This window comes from Hippoglossus hippoglossus, chromosome 1 (assembly GCF_009819705.1).
Source record: "Hippoglossus hippoglossus isolate fHipHip1 chromosome 1, fHipHip1.pri, whole genome shotgun sequence".
Classification (NCBI taxonomy): domain Eukaryota; kingdom Metazoa; phylum Chordata; class Actinopteri; order Pleuronectiformes; family Pleuronectidae; genus Hippoglossus; species Hippoglossus hippoglossus.
In genome coordinates, this window is record NC_047151.1 from 27,942,218 (window position 1) to 27,968,548 (window position 26,331).

The 26,331-nt window shown below is 44.0% G+C and overlaps 2 protein-coding genes across 4 annotated transcripts; one reads left to right on the forward strand and one right to left on the reverse strand.

The window, feature by feature from the left end:
- Positions 1-389: 389 nt before the first annotated feature.
- LOC117755658 (ectonucleoside triphosphate diphosphohydrolase 7-like) lies at positions 390-9,422 on the reverse strand. The gene is made up of 14 exons (XM_034575674.1): positions 9,209-9,422; positions 8,092-8,192; positions 7,810-7,995; positions 7,438-7,643; positions 5,951-6,101; positions 5,705-5,808; positions 5,542-5,601; positions 4,944-5,092; positions 4,519-4,685; positions 3,944-4,145; positions 3,154-3,273; positions 2,983-3,068; positions 1,849-2,010; positions 390-1,143 (listed from the first exon to the last, which is right to left on the reverse strand). Exons 2-14 carry the CDS (start codon positions 8,097-8,099, stop codon positions 927-929), a joined length of 1,818 nt encoding a protein of 605 aa, XP_034431565.1. The 5' UTR covers positions 8,100-8,192; positions 9,209-9,422; the 3' UTR covers positions 390-926.
- A 1,136-nt stretch (positions 9,423-10,558) lies between these two features.
- Positions 10,559-19,692, forward strand: LOC117756714 (mitoferrin-2-like). Of its 3 annotated transcripts, XR_004612875.1 has the most exons (5): positions 10,585-11,076; positions 16,234-16,462; positions 16,628-16,684; positions 17,255-18,501; positions 18,553-19,692. XR_004612875.1 is itself a non-coding variant. In XM_034577510.1 (4 exons), the coding sequence occupies exons 1-4, from the start codon at positions 10,732-10,734 to the stop codon at positions 17,839-17,841; spliced, it is 1,218 nt and encodes a 405-aa protein (XP_034433401.1). In that variant the 5' UTR covers positions 10,559-10,731; the 3' UTR covers positions 17,842-19,692. The 3 variants fall into 3 exon arrangements, 2 of the variants coding, with proteins under 2 accessions (XP_034433401.1, XP_034433467.1); XM_034577510.1 differs by having other exon boundaries at positions 10,559-11,076; positions 17,255-19,692; XM_034577576.1 differs by lacking the exon at positions 10,585-11,076 and adding an exon at positions 12,664-12,777 and having other exon boundaries at positions 17,255-19,692.
- Positions 19,693-26,331: the final 6,639 nt, after the last annotated feature.

A 26,331-nucleotide genomic window follows, 5' to 3' on the forward strand; every position in this document is an offset into this window, starting at 1 on the left:
TGAAACGCCTCTCGGCTCGGTCTTTGCACTGATAAAGATCTGGGCTGGACGGGGGGACGGGGGGACGGGGGGTCCTGGCAGGACAACAGTGGCATTCAAGTATCAAAGCCCAATCTGAGGCCGGAGCTCTGGGGCCGACGTCATCCGTCTGCGGGGCTGCTTTCGAGGGAATCGCTCCATCGGGGACGGACGGAGATGAAGATGAAAGAGACGTTCGCTCGCTGTGACACCAGCTCGCTGAAGATCAAGGCTCGAAGTTGTGAGGCTGCTGATGCTTCAGCTGCTTGATGGTGGTTGGGAGCAAGGAGTTTTTATCGCTGCCGTTTCACCGAGTGGAAAAATTGTTCTCCGCTGAGTGACGGCTTCGTCGTCTTTGCTTCCTCCGTTTGCAGGAGAGGAAGGATTTTAAAAAGGGAAGGAAACGATCTCATCTGGTCATGTGATGTCGTAAGATGTCGTTTGGATTCATTTAAAATCAAATATATTGTCATGCGTCATGTTGGACGATCAATAATCCCACATTCTTACACCAAATCTCTTCCAACGCTGAATCCAGGTTCACTGTCGAACCGCCGAGAAACTACAAACTGGATCTGAGAGGGAATGGTTAGCGTTTGATCCTGTAATGCGGAGGTGATTCTTTTCATCTGAAATTGTCTTGAAGAGAAAGAGAGAACATCTTCCCCGTCTGAGATGAGCTCTGTGCTCCAAGCTGCACGATCAAAGAGGAGTTTGATGTCCAGGCTCATTAAAGCGTCTCTGCTCCGTGTTGTTTCTCCGTGAAATGGAATCCCGCCTCTTCACGTACGCCTCTGGCTGCTCAGTAATCATCAGGATCCTTATTATCCTCGCATTCTTTAGTGTTGGATTTGCGGTTACAGTAAATTACGCTGCTCATCCACGTGGAACCTCCTGTTGCGTCTTCCTCAGGGGAGGAGAGCGTCTCCCTCCTCCACCCAGAGCAGGCTCAGGGCCTCTGCCTGCCGCTGCTCCCGCTGGTGGATCCTCCGCAGGCGCAGGATGTAGAGCAGGATGGCGAGCACCACGACCAGGATGCAGAGCGAGAACAGGTGGTGGTTGTAGACGAAGGAGGAGCGCAGCCAGCTGGGGTGGCTCTGTCGCAGCGTCTCCTGCTGCAGGTCCCTGGAGGAGAGAGACATGAAGGTGCAAGTCTCGTAAAAACAAACTTCTAATCTTTACTGTTGAACAAAACAACGATAAGAGCGGAGGACATGAGTCGTGCAACATAAAAAACTATCTCATATCTAGGGACACTAAAAAAACAAGTCCTGTGAGAAAGGCCGTATCCTCTCTCACACGGGAGCAGCCGACCTTGAACAAAGTGATAAATCTAATCTCATCTATCTTTCCACCCAAGGGCGAGGCTACGTGGTTTATTCAGCCGTGACTGCAGGAATAAAAGAGACTGTAGATGAAGATGGACGACGCGTCTCCACTTCCTCCCACTATCCAGAAAGGAAGCTAAAATACCCCAGAAACAAACGCTGCCATCTTGGGTTGATGACGTCATTTTGCGTCTGTGCAGTAGCGATCGGGGGGGGTGGAGCTGCGGCAGCGAGGTCGCACCAAAACACGCGTTCAACAAATAAAAATGTTTGAACCCAACTATCAAATTAAAAACGTTGGTCTGAACTCAGCTTGACCCATCACGCGAGTCCAAACTCTACCAACGAGACGTCTGATCCCCCGAGGACTCGCTCCACCACAACCGTTGCATCGTTAGCTGCTTTAGCTGCAGAGTCCTCTACATTTGAACTCTGTCACAGTGACTAAACACTTATCTATGAACATTTTTTTGAGAAATATATAATGAAAACCAGGAGTTACCTGAGAGGCAGGAAGCGTGTTTTATAAAGAATGGCGCCCAGCGTCCACTGAACCTCCTTGTCGTAAACCAGCTGAGCCGTTTTCAGACTGGGGTAGTCAGCGGGGAATCGGAAACCAGAGTGCAGCACCTCGTACATCCAGGCCGATTTGAAGCACTGATGCCTGGGTTGGAAAGAACAGAGCGACGGGTTAAAGAGCAAAGAGAGGACGGGTTTTCACTGGATAACAGTCGGACCTGCGCCACCTACAGGCCAGACGCAGCAGTGTTCAACAGCAGCCTGAGACTCAGATGTGCAATTAACAAGCAACATAATAAATCATAGCGTCTGTGATTTTAATTTGTCACCTGCATAAAACAAGTGCACCTATTATGTTCTTGATATTGTAAACGTACAAAATATTGAGATAAAAGCTGAAGCATATTCTCAGAGTAACAATACGGTTCAGTTAAGTCCAGTCTCTGGTTTTGGATTCTATAAACTCGAGTGTTACTGAAACCAGGAAGATCTGGGGTCTCAGTGTGGTCACCAAGCACCTTCACAGATTTATGGATTCACGTGTTCACCTGCTGCTGAAATCATTCATCTCTGTTCAATGGCTCTGACCATTTCTCCAGAAGATCCACACCTGGGTTCAAGTTGTGATGTGAAGATCAAGTCCCAACTTACTGAAACTTTTTTTATCTGGTTTTCAAGTTTGGTTGATTCAGGGACAAAACTAGTTTGGCTTCATTTAGGAAAGGATCATGTTTGAGCTGGAAATAGATGATTTCACAACGTTCACCACCTGCAAAGGCTTATGGAAGAAAACCTCAAGGCAGAACAGCGCCTCCATGTGGACAATCTGCAGCTTGCTGTAACACACTTCCCATTGTGTATATTACATGAAGACTTTTACATAAAGAACCAATTATAAGAGAGGATCTAAACCACTGTCTGTAATCAAATTTCTGTTTTCTCTCCATCTATCACCGAACAGACTTTAGCTGTTCCACACAGAAGTGATCTGTTCTCAGATCTGTTCTCAGACACTGACGACCACAGTGTGGTGGCTGCAGAGACACAGAAACCCAAACACGACACAGAGCAGGTTGTGTTTCATCACTATGTGACTCGGACAAAGAGATGAACCTACTTGAGTCTGCTGATGTCGGCCTGCTGAGCGAAAAGCTGGTTGTCCAGACGCTGCTTCAGTGTCGACCACCTGGTTGAGCAGTAGTCCTGCAAAACACACCCGACAGAGTTCAGAGTCACGTTTCCAGTTGCTTCTCTGTACCTTTGTGTAACAGTGATGCGTTTGTGTTACCGTAGCAGCGCGGGAATATTTCCCACTGTCGTACTGTCCTCCCATCCTCAGCACGTCCTCCATACAGTAGTAAAACTCTGAGAAGCCGTAGAACTCGCTGTTGCTGAAGTTGATGGGAGCCTGAAAAAAAAAAAACACATTGACATTAATAATAACTTATTTAAAAGTAGTGCGTCTTGTTTGATATGTTCAACCTGCTTTATCTGCGATAGGTGTTAATATTTGCCCCAGAAGTTAAAACAACATTATGCAACATCCACTGAGTAACAGCGCCCCCTGCAGCCAAACACATGATCGATTCTGTTGGGCTCCGTGTCCGAGCTAATGAGTGGTTTTCTTTCATTGTGTTGAGCTGAAACAACTGAATGCTGGATATTACCCATGATCCTCTGCTTCCTGAACCAGAAGAGCTGCTGCTGTAACAAATCCACCAAACTGTTCAGGATTCTTCATGTTTCAAAAGTTTCCTGCTGAATATTGGAGATAAACTCTGGTTTTTAATAACTTCAGAGTGTTTTTAACTGATCTCAGTTCAGCTTCACTCTTCACCTGGAGCTGATTGTGACAGTTGAAGCTGACTCTCAGTCAGTTCTTCTCACAGGAGATGGAACCCACTCAGCAGAGTCACAGAGAACAGACATTCAGGGAGCGAAGGAGGAAACTTTCTCCTTGTTCACACTCACTCAACCATCAAACTCTTTTTAATGGAGCTGCAGCTTTAAGGTAAAAAACAAGTTGCATAGTGTTGCTTCAAACTGTTGTAGAGCTCAGGGCTGTAAGTGAGTTGTACCTGATACACGCCCCCTGGGGACATGGTGCCATTGTGGAGGCCCAGGAAGGGCTGCACAGAATGCTGACAGTCAGCCCAGGCTCCCTGACCCCTCAGGTACAAGGTGCGGTTGTCCCTCACAACCGTGTCCGACAGACCGGCCGGCAGACACGGGTCCAGGTACGGTTTGTCCTCAGTCAGGCCGGTCTGAGCCGTTAGAAACCTGGACAAACAGGAACATGGGAAACATTGTTCGGGTGTTAGGTAGTGAAATAAACCTGAAGTTACAGTTACTCTCTGACTTGATTGTAGATTATCTGAGGTAATCACAGAGCTTGAATTAAAAACTGTACGTTTCATCAGATGGAGCATTTTAACAAGATGAAATTACCATATTCATGAGGAGACATTAGTGTAAATAACAGAAACAACAGATTGACAAGACCGACAGGCCTGAAAACACCATTTTACATCATGTACCACCCGGCTCAGGAAGTTAATACTGAGGAGGGGGGGGTGTTATTACACTAATAATAACTACTGTATGAGACAAGATAAGCGAGACGACCAATGTGTGCGAGTGTGTGTGTGTGAACCTGTTCTTGGCGAATGTCTTATTCAGCAGCTGGTCCTCGTATCGCTGCCGGGCCATGTTCCCCCCGAAGCCGAGGAACGTGGTGACATAGACTCGGTACACGTGCTGCGTGTGCTCCACGTCGCAGCCCAGATTAAACTCTGCCAGAACACTCTTCCCTGCCTCCTCCTGGAAAACACACGACACACACAGGACTTGGCGTTAAGGCCGTCCCCTCTCTGAATGTAAAGAGACATGCGTGAATCTAGATCGTCTCATCAATAACAAATCACTGACAAAAACATCTGATGACATCACTTTGGGATCTGACTTATGTGACGTTGGCATTTCTAAATATTTAAAAGTGTTTCATAGACAAAATGATCAAATCAGTAAAATTATCAGCAGCTTCGTCCGAAGTGGAACGTTTGTGTGACACGTCTTTACCTCTTGTGGCGAGTTGAAGGTGATGGCACTGGGGACCTCATAGGCAATCTGCAGAGAAGCTCCGCCCATATCCATGATTCCCACTGTACGCCGCCTGCTGATTGGCTGCTGGTTCTGAGACCCAGTCGTCACCTCGACCGTGGCGTCCTCTGAAAAAACAATTTAACAAAGTTATGATTTGGTTATTGGTCAAATATTAACACTGAACACAGTATTATTTAATTATGCACTTGTTTAAAGTCTGAAGAACGTGGCTCATGGAACCCAAACTAAACATTAAACAAACGTGGTGGCGTCTGATCTATGATTATAACAAGACTGCTTGATAAACAATATGTCAACTCACATCTTCTACCATTACTGACAATAACTCCTCCCTTTATCTGTCATTGCTACTCCCTTCATACTTTTAACATTGACACACGTTTCCATCAGGTTACAAACGGTTTCTTCTAATCAATGTTGTAAATATTGTAATTTTGTTGATGTGGTCAGTTACACGCATCTATTGCACTTCTCTCCTCACACGTAACTCTGAGGTTTCTATGTTTTATTTCCTGTTAATAGTCTTGTTTCTTGTTTACGCCTCCACACTCACCATTGTCAGCGTGATCAAAGCGGCCCAACACAAAGTTAATGCCAATCCATGCATACACGCCTTTAGGGGGGGGCAAGAACAAGAACATGTTATCACAGGCAATAATCAATCAACTAACTAAAACCAGTATCAGCAAATAATAACAACACCAAAGTCCTCTCACCCTCCTGTTTCCCAGAGATGACCTCAGCATGCGAGCTGGAGAACAGGAAGTCAAACTCCAGGGGAACGTCACTGACCAGGTCCTCCAAGATCGCTGTCTGTTGGCTACGGAAACACACGAGAAGCATGAATGTAACATACACAGCAGCTGAAGAGTCGGCTGAAGACGCCATCCACACCAAAACTGGAACAATGAAGCTGACTGTTTGGTGCATGTACGTGTTTCTTACAGAGAGGGAGACTTTACCTCTCTGGCAGCAGCCTCATGCCAGCGGTGCAGAGGATGTAGAGCGGCGTCTCCTTGTGTTTGCTCTTCGGGACGTGAGCGGCGGCGAAGCTGAGGAGAGGCTGCAGGTAGTTACTGGCCTGCGTCGGGGCCTTCGACAGAGTGGAGATGCCTGTGAAGACCACGAGTACATTTATGTCTCGATGCAAACGACGACAGCGTGTTTCGCATCTGTTTTGTTGTGGTTTTGTTTTTCCATCAACATAAGTGACACCATCTGTGCCGACCACAGCGCGTCAAACAACAGTTTCTCCAGTTGAATAAACAGGTGAACAGATCTTTGTGCAGCAGCAGCAGCAGCTCTTTCCTTGCTGCAGGTCACTTTTACAGTTTCAGACAGAAACAAACAGACCGTTCCAAACGGGCACATCGTGATCATAATTAAATCTCACTCCTCAGCGTTCATGTAACACTGTCTGTCATGTGAACACTGCAGCAGAACAGGTTCTTCTATAAAGTCTGTTACAGTACGTGACGTCCCACAGTTCGAAACGCCACGTACCCTTCTAATGTCAGCTCCTGGAACAAACTCAGCGAATCTAATCAGTCTGCTGTGACCAAGATAAGACAAAGTCACATGGACTGAACAGTTCTCACCACGACTACGACAAATTAATGAAGCTAATCTCAACAACTATTCATCATCTCAAGATGAAATGAGCACAAAAAGGAAAAAGAGACTTTGTAAAATAAAACATCCAGGATCTTCCTTTCTTTCGCTCTACTTTGTATTTTCCACGAATGTTCTCGTTTATCTCTTTCACACGCTCTGTCTTTACCTTCTGGCTGCGAGTCAAAGGGACGGATAGTGATAAGCAAGGATCCTCATGTCGGCACCACTGTGTTCTGAGTAACTCTGAATCACACCATTGCAACGTGTCACAATAAGACAACAGGAACAGTTGAAGACACAACATTTGAACAAACCTTTGTAGAACTTTACTCTTTTCCATTCGAACAGCACTTGCACTGATCAGATAATTGTGGTGGAAGTTTTAAACAAATCAAAATAGTAGTAAATATATAGAGCAGGGGAGAGTTGCTGCTTTTGTCTTTGTCACCTCTTGTTTAACAACGGCTCCATTTTCTCTCCATGAAAACAGTGTAAAGATCGAGACGCCAGTTTTCCACGTATCGCAGCGGAAACACGAAATCGAGCGAATCGAAGCCGAGCTTTGTTTGTGTGCGTTAGATTTTTTTTCACGAGTCTTAAAAACCGAACACACTCTCACACCCTTTGTGGTTTAACAAATATGCGATGAAAGGAATGGAGACATGCAACCCTGTGTCAACACCTCTTAATGTCACCCATTGGTTTGTGAGCGGCTATTTTGAAGCCTGGAGTTTGGCGTTTTCACTTGGAAGCCAGCGTCCACTTTTATAAACGGTCTATGCATGCTACAGAAAAACATATTAACAGCGTGATAAACTAAGCTCCGCCTCCTCACCAGGTTTGATCTTCTTCACCACAGGTTTGTGGTCGTGGTCCTTCATCTGTCGTATGTCCAGCAGGGTGTGGGGGTTCCCGTTGTGGGGCCGCCAGTAGTACACAAACACCCGAGAGCCGCTGCTGCCACAGTCCACCACAATCCCATAATTCAGAGCGGGGTTGAGGATGTCAGTGGCCTCCATTGACTCTGCAATAGAGAGGTACCTGGAAGAGAACCAACATTTTTAAGCTGTTACATCAATACTATTCTTGAAAAACTAGTTTGCAGACACTGGTACAGGTTTTTTTCACACACAATATTCAACGCTTTGCATGATGCTTTGGTTAAAATCCTCCAGCAAAGAGTCAGTGTCAAATATTTAAGACTCACTTGTTGTAATGGGCCCCAGGCGCCCGCTGGGGGCCCCGCAGCAGCCTCTGGTTGGTCCCGAAGATGAGGAGAGTGGAGATGATGAAGAGGAGCAGCAGCAGCAGCAGCCTCTGTCTGGGAGCGCAGCCCAGGGACAGCAGGGACACGCTGCAGTACCAAGAGGCCGGCAGGCAGGACAAAGTGATCCTGTGCAGGAAGACAACAACAACAACAAAGCTTAAATACACAAGTTACAACACACATCGCAAAACAAACATCACAGGCTCTTTTGCACGTCTTTACCTTGCCATAAGTCCACGTCGGCAGAAATACAAGGTGCTACAGTCGTCACCTCATGGTGTCTGCAGCCTGGTCAGGATCCTTTCCTGAGACTTATCTTCTGTCTGAGGGGGAGAAGAGGGAGAAACGTGTCAACACAGCTGAACAGCGCAGTAACTTCTCAAACTGGAACGGTGATCAGAGAGTGCATACCTCTGCCGAAGCGAACGCCCTGTCTCTGCATGTTAAAGAAAGTGATGGATCCACTCCACAATTCAATGGGTTCTTCCCTCCACAAAATGTAATCAATCTGTTCAGTAGTTTTGGGCGAAAGCCTGAAAACGTCCACTCACTAACACAAAAATACTTCACACAATTTTAAAACAGGCTACAAATGAAGTAAATGTCACTGGCGCTCAGTGGCACTTGCATGGTTGCTTGTTGATGGGCTCCTTCTGTTGTTTTCTGACTGATCATTTCACTTCTTTCTTTTGTTTTAATTCACCGCATTGCTTTTTGATTCATGTGGCTTTGCTGTGTTGAGCCCGTGAGGCTTCAGCAAATAACCTTTGGCACCCTGCAGAATACCTGTGGCCCGGAAGGATGAGATAAGATAAAATTATCATTTATGTCCCACAATGGGGACATTTGCAAGATTACAGCAGCAAGAGTCACAAATGGGCATCAGTAAGTAATAATGAGTAACATGCAATACTTCAGTGTAAGGAAATATAGAAAAAATATGAATGGACTAATATATTCAGTGTAAAAACAACAACAATATGTACAGTGAGTGGATTGCAATGAATCATTCTATTGTACATAATTGATATTTCACAGGAGACTTATACAAGTACAAACTGTACTTGCTCATTTGTGTCCTTCTACACAACACACACGATATTTACCTTGTGTTACTGTGTTAAAAGCTGCATATGTTAGCATCACATGTTCCATACAGGCCTTTATAAAAGAAGCTCACTGGCTAATGTCTTCTTTATATTAGTTATATTAGTTATAAAAGCACAGTAGCAGGAGAACGTGATGCTAACACCCACACAAACAACGCAGATCTTATATAAGCAACACAGGCTGCTAATGTGCCGGCTAGCTCCAGATGCTAACACGTCTCTGACATTACCTCCCCGACAGAAGCGACTCCAGCCCCGCGACGGTCACACTCCCTCCGCGGGGTTCGGCTGCTCCTTCGACCGGCAAGACGACGAAGTGTTTCCTGACACCATGAAAAGTGACATTCACCAGGAAGATGTTCACAGACGAGAGGAAGAGGAAGAGGAGGAGGAGGAAGAAGAAGAGGAAGAAGAAGACATGACGGGAAATGAAAGCTTCCAGACTTCCGGTCGACCCGTGAACACGTTATCTATCAGCTGGCATGCTGCGTTCACAGACTATAGGAAGAATGAGACCTCACGTGTACTACCTGACAAAGTAGACTTTTCTATATTATATTATATTATATTATATTATATTATATTATATTATATTATATTATATTATATTATATTATATTATTAGTCCCCACATATAAATATAAAAAAGTATATTAAATACACAATGTAAAGAGAATATATATACACAGTGTATAAGGATTGCACAAAAAATGGTTATTGCCTATGATTACAGCTTACCTATCTATCTGTCTATCTGTCTGTCTGTCTGTCTGTCTGTCTGTCTGTCTGTCTGTCTGTCTATCTGTCTATCTATCTATCTATCTGTCTCTCTATCTATCTGTCTCTCTATCTATCTCTCTATCTATCCATCTATCTATCTATCTCTCTATCTATCCATCTATCTATCTATCTATCTGTCTATCTATCCATCTATCTATCTATCTATCTATCTATCTCTCTATCTATCCATCCATCCATCTCTCTATCTATCTATCTATCTATCTATCTATCTATCCATCCATCCATCCATCCATCTATCTATCTATCTATCCATCTATCTATCTATCTATCCATCTATCTATCTATCTATCTATCTATCTATCTATCTATCCATCTATCTATCTATCTATCTATCCATCTATCTATCTCTCTATATAAAACACACACAGTCGAGTCAGAAACGTCAGAATTTCTGCAGCTGTTGAGCAATTAGTGTTATTTTGTCTATGTTTTCCTGACCAGGTGTAAAAACCAGTGGGTGAAACCAGACCCTGGGCCACAGCCTTTGTATGAACTTACTTATATTATTATTATTTGTTTATAAACCTCAGTTAAAATTCTTAAAGTTTTTATATATATATATATATATATAATATGTTTTACTGGAACTGCTGATCAAAGCTCTTCCCGGACATGTGACCTCCCACTGTTACAAAACAGCGACGCCCAGCGACTCAGAATCCCCGCCCTCTTTAATTGCCCGCCTCATTTTTTTAGAACCAACTGACCAATCGAATGGACTCTCGGTGATTGACGTGTGTTCTGTCCAATCAGCGCCCGCTCTGCCCCTTGACTCGCGGACGAACCCCCCGGATGTTTCCCGGCTGCCGCGCAGGAGCAGCGACCCGCCAACACGCTCCCCGGGAGACGCACGGATCCGCCGGGAACACACCGGGAACACACCGTGCACAGGCGGGTCGCTCAAGTCCGGGGATCGAACCCACTTCACGGACGTACACTCTTGGACGTTTGAATGGAAGCGGACGGCTTCGTGTCCCGGCGAACGTCCGCGGAAGCACCGGGCGTCGACAGCCGCGTCGCGGGCGCCGCAGCCGGGGCAGAGTTCCGATGGCTGGGCGGCAGGCTCCTGGACGCCGCCGGGGGATTTGTCGGCTCCCTTTCGTCGAGGATGCCCGGGGAACAGGACTTTGCCCCCGTGTTGCATCGAGCGACGCCGACGGACACCCCGACCTCTGCGGAGCCGGACGTGGACTATGAAGGGCTTCCGCAGGGAGAAGCCACCAGCACTCACATGCTGGCAGGAGCCGTGGCTGGAATCATGGAGCACTGCCTCATGTACCCCATCGACTGTGTCAAGGTACCGGCGCCAGGGCACGCACCACACCGCGTCATTCACAGCACGTTAGGCCCCGGGTTTTGTGTCGCTTCACCCGCAGCCACTGGCTCCGCAGCCCCGGTGCAAACACAAAAGGCCGGAGTCCGGTTAGCCACACGCTAACAGGGGCAACCTTGCTAGCAGAGGTCAGCCAGCTAACTAACGTTCACGCGAAAGAGCGAGAAACTAAGTGTTCACGGTGAAATGTGATTAATCGTTATGTTTTTATGCGTCCTTCACTTTCACTTCCGCGTTGCTGCGTAATAATATAATCACGAGAAACGGTCAGGTTTGATATTTGCGTCTCCTCTCATTGAGCTAGCATGCTACACACGTTAGCTCATACGCTGAGGCTGCAGCGGCGCTCATTGGCTGCCGTGCATCCATTATCGGACACATCCCGAGCCGAGATGTGTTGCAGTTGTCGCCCTGAGGGGAAGTGGTTGATCCGGTGGTGGATCCGGCTCCTGGCCACCACGCTGCTTCTGCTCCGATTGGATTCAGCCACGTATCACTTCACTTTGACCCGGGTGGTGGTGGTGGTGTTGTTGTTGTTGTTGTTCCAGAGTACAACACTTACTACTTCTGGTACTTTGGTCAACAGAAGAGTGGAGGAGTAAGTTGATTTACTGACAATAGATGAAGTTAGTTCTTACCATGTATTAACAGAAGAGTCCAGAAGTCGTCAAACAGATCTACAGACACTTTCAGACTCATGCTAGATCCAGAAGTCCAGCATTTATTCAACCCCCCCCCCCCCCAATACATCTCAGACATTGTGAATCTCTTTCAAAAAATATTTAAAATATACACCGAAGAACAGTCTTCAGAGTGTCAAACACTAACAAGGTCTTTTTCATTTGAATTAGCAATAATTAGTAAAGAACAAACGTGGTTCTTGATTGTAAAATGTAAATTAACGAACAGGGTTTCTCTTTCTTTTTTTAAAATCTACATTTATGAATTTCATATTTACCTATAAATACTATATGTATCATACCGGGATACTTCCTTGCAGAGATATTTATAAATCAGAATCTGATATGCGTTCAATGGTGTGACTGTGTATTTTGAAACCACACAGGTTTTTCTTAAATTTGTTCAGTGACTGGATATAAATAGAGGAGATGTTCAACAGTTTCGGTTCCCTCAACACGGACAAATGACATTTGTGGTCGGGGGAATATTGAAGTAAAAAATATTAAAGGAAGTCGGTGCAAAGGTGGAAATAACAAGGATGTTGCATTAGCTCTGTGTCCCAACATCAAAACAGAGCATCGCTAGTTGTCTCCAGTAATGCACCAAACAAAAATGATATAGACATCGACTTGAAATTGGTTTTAACCTGATTTTCATTGATAGTTTCAGAGTCTTTTTGATTGCAGGCGCATAACTGCAGATTTAAACCTCCAGAGAAGATCCATGTGTTCACTGTGAGGAGATAGGAGAGAGTGGATGATTAACTCCGGTAGGGCATCAGTCACTGGATCAACGGGCGACAGTCCAGTGAGATTGATTTTGGGCGACGAACAACCAGACTTGATATAAGGAGGTGTGTGTGTGTGTCGTGTGCACCGTTGTCCTCGCAGCCAGCCGTCCTCGTCTTCATGGATTTACTGTAAACCAATGTCCACGCCATAACTGGTACTTGCAAAGCTGCTCAGCCACCTCAACCAATAATGGGTGAATATTAACTTAGTTTTAACTCAAACCAAACTAATCATGCTCCCTGTTAATTATGAATAACCCTACATCAACATTAATGTTCTTTAACCTCTAGCTGTTCTGCTACACAGCCTCGTTTTTTTTTTTTTTACAAATAGGAACTGTTATCCAACATGTCAGCTGTGTCAGCGGGGTCCCTCTCAAACATGGCTTTGAAATTTGACCTTAAACTCCCTGTGCTCACGACTTTCCAACTGTTAGTTACACAATTAAATGCTCCAGCTCTATGTGTCCTGTTTGTACTGGGAAAGAGACAAAATGAAGCACAATTCAAAGGAGGTGTCGTGAATATTTCACTTTGCTGGGAGTGTTTTTGTTTCCAGGTAAAATCAAGTAGCTCCCAAGACATTGGTGATAATGGGAAAAGAAGATATCTCTGGGAAATGATGTGTGTTTATTTCCTGTTGGACTAAATGGAAAGGAACATCAAGTACGCTAATCGTAAAAACATCATTCTATGAAGATAAGCATATCTGTACGTGTTGCGTAGTACTAACACGTACTACATTCAATCAAACAAAGCTCTTATTCACTACACATTCTTTGATGATTAGTTTTTTCCAGTTCATAGCATTTTTTTTTGGCAAAACAGCCTCAAACCTTGTTTACGAGGAAAGTTTCCGTTGCAGAGTTTTGCATCAGTCACGCAATGCGCAGCAGAAAAAAAAATAAACCATGACTGATTTACCAGGTTAGAAGTATTTTTATTTCTGATTCGTCACTGTGTTGTAACTGGCAGCAGGGTTGGTAAAAACATTATACGTAAAGTCACACTGATAATTACTTGTGGAAATGCATCATATAAATCTTTAAAAACGGGAAGGGTGTCAGATTTAAAAAGAAATCTACATGATAGTTTTTTTTGTGCCGTTAAGCGTCATGAAGAATTGTGAGAAGGAAAGTTTTCTAAGTCTCTGATTTCAGCTTCTCAATTGTGAACTTTTTTCTTGTGTCAGTAGTTTTCTATTGTTCAAACTGATAATCCAGTGAAATTGTGGTCAGTTGCAGTCACAGGAACTCGAAACTAGTTGAGAATCTTTTGCAGCAGGGATGATTTAACATCTTTGCACACAGACGTCACTGGGTTTGGTGCAACAGACCTGAAAGTAGAACAGACCCGTGATTGTTCCTCAGGTTTAAAGACCTTTATTGTGAAATGAGGAAGCAGCGTCTGAAAGAAGTAGAAACAACGACCTAAAGCACGATACTCGATGGTAGATTAAGATGTTGACCAACCTGCTGTGACATCAGGGAACCTCCTGATAACCTCACAATACAGGGAGTTGTCTGCTAACATTTGTATGATGGAAAACCAAACTGACTTCCTTGAGTTTGAGGATTTTCACCCATCGGCTTTGGGTCTGAAACAGACGACCGACAGTCTCGACCAGAGAGGGAACAAAAAACTCATGTCGCAATCACACTTATTTTATTTTATTAGTGGAAAATTGAGATCAGTAAATACAAGGAAGTTGATGTGACACTGATGTCAGTAAAACAAGTTTTTTTTTCCCGTGGATGTAGTTCCTGGACTTAGATTTACTTCCTCACTTTGTGTGATATGTCACCAACATTAGATTTTGGGGCTTTCTACAGAGAACAAATCACTGAGACTAATATTATCTCGTTATGTAAAAGTCCAGAAAATAATATTCTGCTTTAGATGGAAAGGAAACCAGCTCTGTGACTAATGAGCTTATTTATATAAGCCAGTCATCCCAGTAATGACATCTGATATTTCAGTCACTTGATTCACTGCGTAACAACTTAACGGTAGATGCATGGTTCTTCAGTCTGTGTGGATGATGGATGTTAATAGTGTTTCTTCTTTCTCCTCCAAACAAATCAAACATCATTTTTAGGTAAGCCAGGTCCAAGCCAGCTTTTAAATATCATCGTTTAAGTGGTAGATGTTAGTGTGTGTCGTCCTTTTGGCCTCAAACAAATGCACGTTTGTTCACATGTTTACTTCTGCTCCTGCTCAGTACTTAGCTCTACTTGACACCACATGTCACATGAGCGCTTATTAGCTGTTGGTTGAATGACGGAGGCCCAGGCTCATCGTAATTTTTACTTCCCCGACAAATGCAGCTTTTAAAATAGCATCAGGCATCTTGTTATGATTCGTGCTACAGTTACAGGACACACCCCCCCCACTCCTGCAGACAGGAGAGAAGTTCCCGCAGATTATGACGCAACGCTGGGTTTTAACTTCCTTGTTGCAGAAGAAGCGACGTCCCGCTACTCCATGAACATGATTATGAATTCATCAGGTTTTTATCAAGATCAGTTCTACATGTGAGTGATTAGAAAAGAGCAGAGGAGCAGAGTCTCTTGTTGATCGGTGCCAAGAAATGAGCCTGGATACAGGGGCGCTGCCAGCGGGGCCCGATAACTGTGAAGGCCATAACCAGAGGTTCTAACCACAAGTTTAGAGCGTTTCTTATATTTATTTAATTAATTATATATAAATATAATAAATGATGATATTACAACACCATTCAGAAAATACTGTCATTTTCATTAAGACATTATGAACATGTCTGTACATTACAGAAATATAAAATCATTGAAATATAAAGATATTTATTATCAAAACTATGCACAGTCACAGCCATCATGAAAAACCAAAGATTAAGTGAAAACACAGGAAATGTAGAATATATACACATCAAATTATTACTTATACAACTCACTATTGCACCTGTATGCAACTAAAGCAGAACAAGAGAAAAGAAAGTTGAACATTGAAATGAACGTCAGGAATGTTTTGGTAAGCTGCTGCAAACAATGGTTTTGTTCAAATTAAGCCCTGATTTAAATGAACTGGTCGGATGGCTTTAGCACACCCCAGGTATTCAGGAAGGTTATTCATGGGGAGCATAGAAACTCAAATCTGAAAGGAGAAAACATTCCATTTGATTTATCATTTCCCAGAAACTGGAAACAGGAATATCCCCAGTCGCCTCCAGGAGGCAGCCGTGCTCCGACGCCCCCTGGGGGGAGGGCGGAGGGCGGGGCAGTTCACTTCTTGCGAGATCTGGAAAGTTTCAGGATTACACAAACTGGAGTTTTTCAATTGTCTTCATTGCTCTGTTGCTTCATCCCCACAGACTGATGATCTGTCCTGATGATTAACTTTACTGCTCATCTACAGTCACTGGAGGCTGAGTGTGTAGATGAGCTCACTTCCTTATTTGTGCTTTGATGTTGAATGCAGTTGTTTCTGTCTTTTAAGTGTGAAGTCTTAAACACTTTGAATGAGCATTGGGTTTAAATTCCAGGCGACAGATAGTCAGGGTGAGTAGCAGGGATCCAAACACGCTGATTTACACCCCGAGCGGTGAAAGTGTCTCCTGCTGCGTTCTTCATACGTGAACTATCTATTTACATGTCCGTGTTTGTTCCCCTCAGACTCGTATGCAGAGCCTGCATCCGGAACCCGGAGCGCGCTACAGGAACGTGATGGACGCCCTGCGGCAGATCGTGCGGACTGAGGGTGTGTGGCGGCCGATCAGAGGCGTGAACGTGCTGGCGGTCGGCGCGGGGCCCGCCCACGCTCTCTACTTCGCCTGCTACGAGAAGATCAAGTTTTCACTCAGTGGCGCTATTCACCCCGGAGCTAACAGCCACTTTGCTAATGGTAAGAAGCCTCATCCATGATGCTCACATTTAATCATAACATGACTTTTTTTGTCAAAACCTATTGAATAGATTTGATTGAATAGTTTGATGTGTAATGGAGAAGAGAGGAAACCTGATGTTCTCGTGGCCGAGGCTTTAACCTCCTCGTGTCTCTGTTCTGCAGGAGTTGCAGGCTGCATGGCCACGGTGCTGCACGACGCCCTAATGAACCCGGCTGAAGGTAAACCCTCCTCTTTGCTTGTTAAGTCAGCTGTAGACTGAACTGTAGGTTTGTACAGTACAAGTTCTCAACCTGCTTCTAAGACCCTTTGTGGAAAATCCATTAGAGGGTGCAAGTCCGCGTCAGGACACTTGGGGGAGCCACAGACACAAGAACAGGAAAACCAAATAACTCTGATCACATTTCAATCATTATTTACACAGAACATATTTATTGTGAATGTATATTTCAGTTATTATTGATGTGAATCTGCCATATGTCAAAGCTTATGAGACCAGACCTGACTCTTCTGCGCTGGGTGATCGGAGGCAGATAAAACCCGTGTGAAGAGCTGCACATCTTTGATGCATGAGCCGGTTATTACCTCCATCAAGGAGGTTATGTTTTGAATAAGAACTTCTTGTTTTACGTATTCCACCCATTGTGACTTTCATATTGAGAAACTGTCTGTTTGTCACCCAGTTTGGATTTAATGACTCCTCACAGTTCTTCCAGTTCCTTCTCTAAATTGTATAAAATATATCCCTCCTTCCTAATTCCCACTCTTTCCGCTCTGTTTATTCTTTTCAGTTGTGAAACAGCGAATGCAGATGTTCAACTCGCCTTACCGCAGTGTGTTGGACTGCATGGGCTCGTTGCTGAGGCGCGAGGGCCCGGCCGCTTTCTACCGCAGCTACACCACCCAGCTGACCATGAACGTGCCCTTCCAGGCGCTCCACTTCATGACCTACGAATACCTCCAGGAGCTCCTCAACCCCCACAGACAATACAACCCTTCCTCCCACGTAGTGTCTGGCGCGCTGGCTGGAGCTCTGGCTGCCGCCGTCACTACTCCCCTCGACGTCTGCAAGACCCTCCTCAACACACAGGAGGCGCAGGCTATCCACGTGATCCAAGCCGAGGCAGCCACGGCAGCTGGAGCGGTCGGAGCTGCCACCGCCCCGGTCAGCCGGCACATTTCTGGTCTGGGCGAGGCCTTTCGGACAGTGTACAGGATGGGAGGCATGCCGGCGTTCTTCAAGGGCGTCCAAGCCCGGATCATCTACCAGATGCCCTCCACGGCAATCAGCTGGTCAGTGTACGAGTTCTTCAAATACATCATCACCAAGCGGCAGCACGAGAGACGGCTGCGCGGAGACCGGGACGGAGACAAATAAAGAGGTCTTATCTATGAAGTTCTGAAGAAAACAAACCTGAATTTTAGATTATTTGAGAAAGTATTCAACTTTTAATTTGTTTACTGAGATCAGCTAAGTGCAGTCTTGTCTATTTCAAAGCAGGTGAGGTCGTGAAGTCAATGTGGGGTTTACAAAATGTCCGTCGATAACCATCCATAAGAAGAAGGCTTTGGAACAGCAGACAGGAAGTGGTTCCGTGAACCCGCCCCATTAACATCTCATTCATGTTCATGGGTAACAGTCAAAGTAAAGTTCAATTTGTCCCTTTTGAACAAAGACACATTTACTCCTTACTTCCTGTTGACCACCTACAATGCAGTTTTGTATCATATTGTGATTTATGTTTGGATCCTGTTCTGAACTCCAGCGCAGACGATTTAAACAAATCCTGAGGTAAAAGTTCTGATTCAGCTTTAATGTTTAATTTGATGCTGTTTATGTTCACTTCAGATGAACTGTGCTTGAGTTGTAGCCGCTGCACTTTTACCTCTGTTGTGTTTTGAGGACAGAACAAAAATGTGTCCCTGTCCGAATATTTCAGAACTGCACTGTAAAGATGGTTACCAGTAAGTATTCAAACCATGTTACCTTCGGCCCACAGGGGGCGCACAGCTCAACCACAATGGAAAACAAACAGATGTTACAGAATCAGCCATATTGGATTAGTGTGAATTCTCTACACAGAACGAGGATCATAAATAATGTTGATTTTGTTTTGAGGGAAATGAAAAGTATTTCTTTCCCGTGGAACACACACACACACAAATTAAAAGTTAATTCATAATAATCTATCTTTTCCTCAGGTCTCGTCAGACCTCGGTAAGATTCAATAACTTTATTTATAACGCACCTTCTCATGCAGAAGGAAACATTCTAACGCAACAAGTCAAACGCAACAAATAAAGACAGATGCAACACAAGTGCTTTTAAATTCACGCACATCTGCACGGCGACTCGTCGGCGAGGTCGCAGCCGTGAAGGTCACGTTTACATTACAGTAGATATTTTATTTCTTTATTCAGACCATGCCACATATTCAGTGCAGCAAAATTATGCAATATCGTTATAAATAGGTCCTCGGTGAACATGTCAACAAACTGGGAATGTTCGTATAAAATGCAGAACTGGTAAATAGTGTTAGGAACTAAAGAGCATTTCATGGAGAACGTTTTTACAATAAGATTTTAACGTCATTTTCATTGCACATCATCTAAGCACTTAATAACGTCATCATTGTCAGAACAAGAAAACTATATAAAGAAAAATAAAGAATCTACTTCTACATATGCCTTCTGTCAGCCGCCATACATCCAACGCACAACTGCTACAAGAAAATCCTCATATAGAAATAATAATGTGTTTTGAAGCCATAAATCAGGATAAAATGTACCTAATATATATAAAAGTATACATATGGGTAAATAGTGATGAACCCAAAAACTCTAACCAGCTAAGTTTTAGATTCAACTGGTGTAAATTATTCAAATATGAAGCTACAAGTTTTTTCGACTGCTATAGATGGAGCTTGGGGTTTAAAACACAAAGCGATGAGTATTTTAAAAATGATTGTAGGGAGTGTGTTCCTCGTGTGAAGCCAGGTTTCAACATCAGGAAACCAAAGACAGAGAGGAAGAGGGAGAACAGGAGAGGAAGAGGGAGAACAGGAGAGGAACCGGTGGTTTGTCGGACGACGACGCTAATGTGAAAAGCTTGAACACTGTGTGAAAGCGACACCTGTATTTTGTGAATTGTAAATAAACTCGCTAAGGCAGCTCCTCGCAGAAGCAGGGTCTTCTCTTGGTGCTGGCTCTCCAAGCGCTGAGAGAATTTAAATCTGTCTGCCTGTCGTTCTTTGCTCTCGTCCTCGTCTCCTTCAGCAACATCTAACATCTAGAGCCGCTCGGACTTTCTCCCAAAGAACGAGAGGTGACTGGGATACACTCAGCAGCCAGTTCATTAGGAACACTGAGCTGGAACCAATGCGCTCTAATACAACAGTGAAGATCCATAAAGCTGTAATGATCCGTCTCTGTAGAAACTGTAATAAACAGGAGTTAATTTAACTGTACGATAGTTAGGAGTGAATGTTGGCTCCGGTTTAGATTTAGTTTAATTTATTAGGATCCCCTCTGGCTACAGAACCAGTTAACAACAGGCTGTTTGTGTGATTAAGTACATTTCAACAGTTCATTAATCGCAGCATCTTTTTTTTTTTTAAACAAAACATTGAAACCGTAGTGGAAAAGTGAGTCTGTGTCTCAACCAACCAGCAGGGGGTGCAAATACGATGACAATGGCCACCAGATAAACACAGTTGTAAATTCTGTGATGACAACACATGGCAAAGACTTAGGAGACGATAGATGACGTCCTGGACAAAAGTGACTCAGCATTGGTTGTGCAGGAACTGCGGCAGGTTTGAAAACCACAGGGGACATTGGTGAGTCAGAGTTTTTAATTTTTCTACCACTGACAAAGTTGAATAATCCGCTCGTCTGTTATTGTGATGAATTTAGTAATAATTTATGTAATTGATCAAGAGCAAAACAATTGTAGTTTTTTTTCATAATTTATGGATTAAAGCGTTTACTCTATTCATCTATTATTTAAAAAAATTATCAGTTTTGTACCTAAATTTGGTTAATATAATATTTAGCTCGATAATTTGATCTCAATCTCAAGTAGAACTCATCAGACCCAATGAAATTTAAATTCTCTTCATGAGATTATCGTAGGAGCGATTATTTCCTGATGTCAGTTTAAAAAGGGACCGATGATATCTAATGGAAGCAGAGGAGCAGAGAACTGTGCCCTAGAAGACAAACTGAGGATCTGTCTTCATCTGTCCTCCGTGCTGCCTGGTTGGAAGCTGACGGGCCCGACTGACAGAGCAGCACCTCCACCCTCCCTCAGCCGAGGATCCTGTTTCACTCCGGGCCCCGTGTTTGTTGTCGTTCCCCGCGGCCTACAAGCTAAAATGTTGTCTTTCACGTCTCCTGTCTCACTTTGCCGTCCCCTCTTTCCCCCCCCCCCGTTGTTCTCTTTCAGCGCCGGGGCTCTGAAACGTAAGTCGATCCCTCTAGTCGGACAGGAAGGTCTTTGCAAGTGAGGTCAGGCCCCTCGTCTGGAGGGCGCATGGCAACAGGTCTGCTCAGAGCCACGGTCAACATCAGACGTGTGTGTGAGTGTGTGTGTGTGTGTGTGTGTGTGTGAAATGAGGTGACACACCCAACCTAAATTCTCAAAAGATGCATACAGGTATATATAGGTCTGCATTGATAGATATACATATATCTAAATGTGTATGTGTTTATGTGTGTGTGTTTTTAGCTGTAAACCCCCCCCCCCCTCCCCCCTCACTCCCTCTCACTTTGATAAATGGAGTCCTTGGTGTTTAAATGGGGGACGAGTGTCTAATCTCTCCATCGGTGACGCTCGGCCTGTAAATCACACAAGTACAAACCAGCCCACACTTCATATAAATGTGAAAACCGCATCAAAATCCTCATTTATCATAATTCCAGTTGGCAGCGGTTCACCACGTGCCACCTGCTTCACAGCGGGGGGGCCACTACACAGGAGAACACCCAGGAGGATGACTGTGTTTCTCTGTGGTGATAAAATACACACATCAGGTTCACTTAAAACAAAGAAGCACAACCCAGACTGAAGGGAAAAGACTCAGTGGAATCAGGAAGATGCATCTTACGGCTACAGTCCAGCATCTAGAGACTAAAACAAATATATATATAATATCTAAGATGAATTAATACCCAGCCACGAGCCAATTTGAGAATAAATACCACCAAACTAAAACACAAATCAGCGTGTGTGTGTTGCTTTAAGTGAGTTCACGTACAGTACGTATCAGCTGATGTTTGTTTACAGTCACTTAAGTCTCCAGACCTTCGACTGTAAATAAAGATAAACGACTAATTAACTCATTAAAGATAAGATAAGACTTTATTAATCCTGACGGAAATTCCTCTGTCAGCTTGATCTGATATTACAGCACAGAACAATATAAAGTAGAATAAAATATAATAAAACACAATAAAGTATTTGGTCTTAAATACAAGTGACGATTAAAATACAGTAAAACTATAAGTGTATTGTAATGAAATAAAAAATGTATTGAGAGAAACTAATACTTAACTACAGTGGCAGTAAGTAGAAATTAAATGAGAAAGGAGAAAGTAATGTGATACTGCAAATTATATTAAAATTGAAATAATGCACATTATATTGAAAATAAATGAAACCAAAGAACGACCTAAAATGACAGAATCCATCTTTGAGAAAACATTATTCAACATGTTTTCTTTTCACTTTTTTTGTTTAGTTTAAATCCCATCTGCTAACATGGAGGAGGTCTGCTTTAAGACCTGTGCTTCAGCCATCCACCAGGGGGCGATAGATATACGTTGGCTTCACTTTTGAAGAGCTGTCACGTCGTCCATCTTTAGAAACCGTCTCTGCTCCCGACTGTAAATTTCTTGAATATTTTCAGTTAAAACTAACGACATGTTTTTCACACTTTACCTCCGAGTTTCTCGGCAGCGTCGCGATATCCAGCTGTCCCTGAATCAGCTCTGTCGGCTTTGACTTAAGTGCCTTGCTCAAGAGCACCTGGGTATCAGCTGCTGATGGAAGCGAGAGCGTTACTCATCCATTTCTTCAGCCCAGCTTTTCCCAGCCGGTGCAGGACTCAAAATTAATGAGCCTAATGATTTTCAGTGAGACACACACTGCAATTTATGTGTGTTATTGTAAACGCTGACAGTTTGGGATAAATCTCCGTGGGCAGCGCTGGATAAACACTGAGCGCTGGTGTATCTTCCCAGAAACATAATGTTTTTGACCCAGAAAGCTGCAGCAGTGAGCGGATAAATGTGGACCGCAGCATAAATATTTAGATATCTGCGGCTGATGGACGAGCCTCGGCCCTTCTCTTGGCTGCTCTTCCTCTCGTCTCCCGCCCCAGGACACGGGAGACCAGTTAAAAGAGACGTTTTCCAAACAGCCGTGTTCGTTGCGAAAAAGCCGCTGCCCTGACGTCGGCGATCGTTACACGTGAGCCGACGGAGGAGAGACACTGTGCAGCCTCCAAACAGCACTTTGCACTAAAGCTCGTAGGTGTCACATTTTCAATTGGTGGATATCTCATTTAAATTCCCACAGGCCGAGATGTGCCGACGTCAGCACACGGGAGGTTCCTGTGATGCTCAGCAGAGCTCGACCTGAGGGGTTCACACTTTTACACTCACAGCTGATGTACGAGGATATTTTGAGGCAATACCTTCGAATAGAACTTTATTTGTTTGTGCCAAGGTGGAGAAGAATCGTGCAGGTCGGACCACACACCAGAAAACAAGACTCATCCGGTGTATTCTCTGGATCGAGGCCATTTTGGATTCACTCAGTGGAGCTCACACCTCACACAACTGTCCCTCAAATCAAGCTGCACAATCTCATAGATATCAGTTCTCTAAATATGCCTGATTTTTAAGAAAGAAAATGAAAAACAAATCAAACTATAACTACCCCCCTGCCCCCCAAATTAAAAAGATATTTTTAAATACTTTTTTTCTTGACCCATAAAGCCTCCAACAAAATGCTCCATCCTTTTCCGTATTGAATGTTTAAACATAGATTTCAGCCCTGCGCTGAAGTCCTGACATTATTCTGAACTTTTCCAGAGGGGCTCTTTGTGGAAATGCAATTATCTGAGTCAGTTGCTCCCCCCCCCCCCCCCCGCCCTGGTGAAATGTCAGAGTGAGTCCATGTGAGAAAACAGCAGGACAATGTCTGGAAGCTTCCCAGCGAGCGAGTGGACGTGTTGATGAGGTTTCTAACAGAACACAAACATCTCAGGATGAAGAAGAGGAGCCGTGCACGTAGAAGACGAAGACGTCCACTTGGAAACACGAGGAGGTTCCAGAGCTTCTGGTGCTGAGGGCCGACGCCGGTGTGGATGAGCTGGAAACAACAACACTGATCTTTCCACAGCAGAGTTTATACGTCATGTCCGGCCTCCTGCTGCTCCACAGGCTCCGCCCCTCGCCTGGATGTTCCCACATGTTCCTGTTTGTGTGAACGAGTCGTGACCCGACAACCTGCTGCTGCTACTTCACAGGACAAAGATGAACTCCGGAAAATCTCCAGACACAATTTTCTGGAGTTTATGTCTGAAAACGGCTGCAGTGACAAACCTACCAACAAAATAATCAAGAGGTTCTATAGAGCGTTTTAGATACTTCAGCTACAACTCATGTTTGAGTTATAGAGGCTGCAGAAATCCTGATAGTAGGACGAACAGGTTTCTGTAGTAATACTGCAGTAGTAGTAGTACTACTCTTGTGTTCAGGCCTCTGCTGTAAGTTCAGATCTCTTTGCTATAAGTAGAAGTGTATGTGTGCTGCAGCCTGCCCGGGCCTGTCGGTGCTCGGCGCTGCAGCCTGAGCGGCGGCGGCTTGTTGAGTGTCCGCCGATGGGCGGAGGCGGAGTGCAGCTCTTCTGATGACCAATCACATGAGGCATGTGAGAGGAGGCAGCGGTTTGTGCAACAGCATGTGGGCGTTAAGACGGAAGCTGAGAGCGAGCCAAGAATCACTCTGCAACCAGATAATGACACCAGACCAGAAACATTAAGACAAGATCGGGTTTTATTAGATTCAATACAGCACGTTAATGATTTCTGTGTGTAGTTCAAGCTTTAATCATCATGTTCCAAAGACGTTTTCTGTCCATTCGCTCAGATTTTACAGAACCTCCATGAAATTGGGTCTGGAGATGTTCCGGAGTTCATCTTTGTCCTGTGAAGCAGCAGCAGGTTGTCGGGTCCGACTCGTTCACAGCAACAGGGACATGTGGGAGCGATTCAGGCGAGGGGCGGAGCCTGTAGAGCAGCAGGAGGCCGGACATGACGTCTAAATTCCGGAAAACGTCCGGAGCAACTGACTCGGACATTCGTGTTCGGAACCTCCAGAACATTTGAGGAAATCGTCTGAAGTTCAGGTCTGAAGCAGCTTTTGGGGCTTTGGGACCTGAACTCGGAGGATGAATCTGTTGTTTTAGCACCGACAGGTTTAATAACGTTCGGGGTTTTGCAGAGTGCTCCACGTTACCATGGTCACCCAGGCTACCTTGTTTCCTGCTTTTTGACAGGTTGGTTGTTCTGTTAACATTTTGACCTCAAACACACGGGATAACAGCATCATTCTAAAGGTCAGGACAAGAGAATCAGAAGACGTCTTCCGTCTTAATCCAAACATCCACATAGTGAACTGACGGCTTCTGTATATTCAGCTCTTGTACTGTGTGATATGTTTGCTGCATTTCTTTAATTATCAATAATTTATCCACATTAATTTAACACAAGATGTAGAAACAGTCATTTTAAGTAGTTATGAAATAGAGAATATATGAGACGGAGGATGTGAGGAACATAATTAATAATATTGTCATTTATTTGGATTGAAAAACATGCTTGAATTTAAAATTAGAAAAAAGTTCTTCCTGTGATTCATTTTCACATCACAGGTGAATTTGAATAATTTCCCATCATGTGTTTCATATTGTGGTTGAAGTTTTCCCTTCAGGACGTGGATTCAGAGAAGTCCTAATAATAATAATATAATATTTCATAATGATGCCTCTCACTGTCTCTCACATGTGTATTTTCACAGAACGCCAACATGACCTGATCCACCTTCAGGAGCCGAGACTGAAACTACAAACACGATATGAAGGTTCATCAGTGAAGATTCAAGGTAAGAAGATGTTTATGTTGTTAAAGCAGGAAAAAATCAAATGACGGTAAAGATTTGGAAGTGGGAACAGACGTTTTCTAATTATTTAGATTATAGGGGACAGTAGATTATCGCTCATTGTGCACACACACACACACACACACACACACACACACACACACACACACACACACACACACACACACACACACACACACACACACACACACACACACACTGTGTTTGATGTGAGAGCAGCTGTGGTTGAAGCTGCTGCTGACGGAGCAGATCAGTCAGTAAACAAGGAAAATTAGGAAACTGAAAAACTCAGGGCAACTCCCGAGGGCAGTCGGTACGGTCAAACATTATATTAACAAAGATTTAATAACAAATTCTTACCAGTCGATGTTGATAATTATTCTGATAAATGTCACATTATCATCGTTCAGGTTAAGTTTGAAGACCAGGTGAAGGTTTTGCTCGTGTGTGAAGGTTTTGGTTTTAAACAACTTCTCCTCCTCAGTGTGTATAAGTATTAGTACTAGTTACAGTATATGTTGTACTTTTTTATACTGGTATTTATTAAATTTATGTTGTGATAATTATGGATCACCTTGTCCAGCCCTGAAACTCACTGCAGTAGATTTTTTAATCTTCGGGTTCAAACTCCTAAAGTTTTTAACAAGAGTTGTACCGACTAATTTTCTTTTGTTCAGAC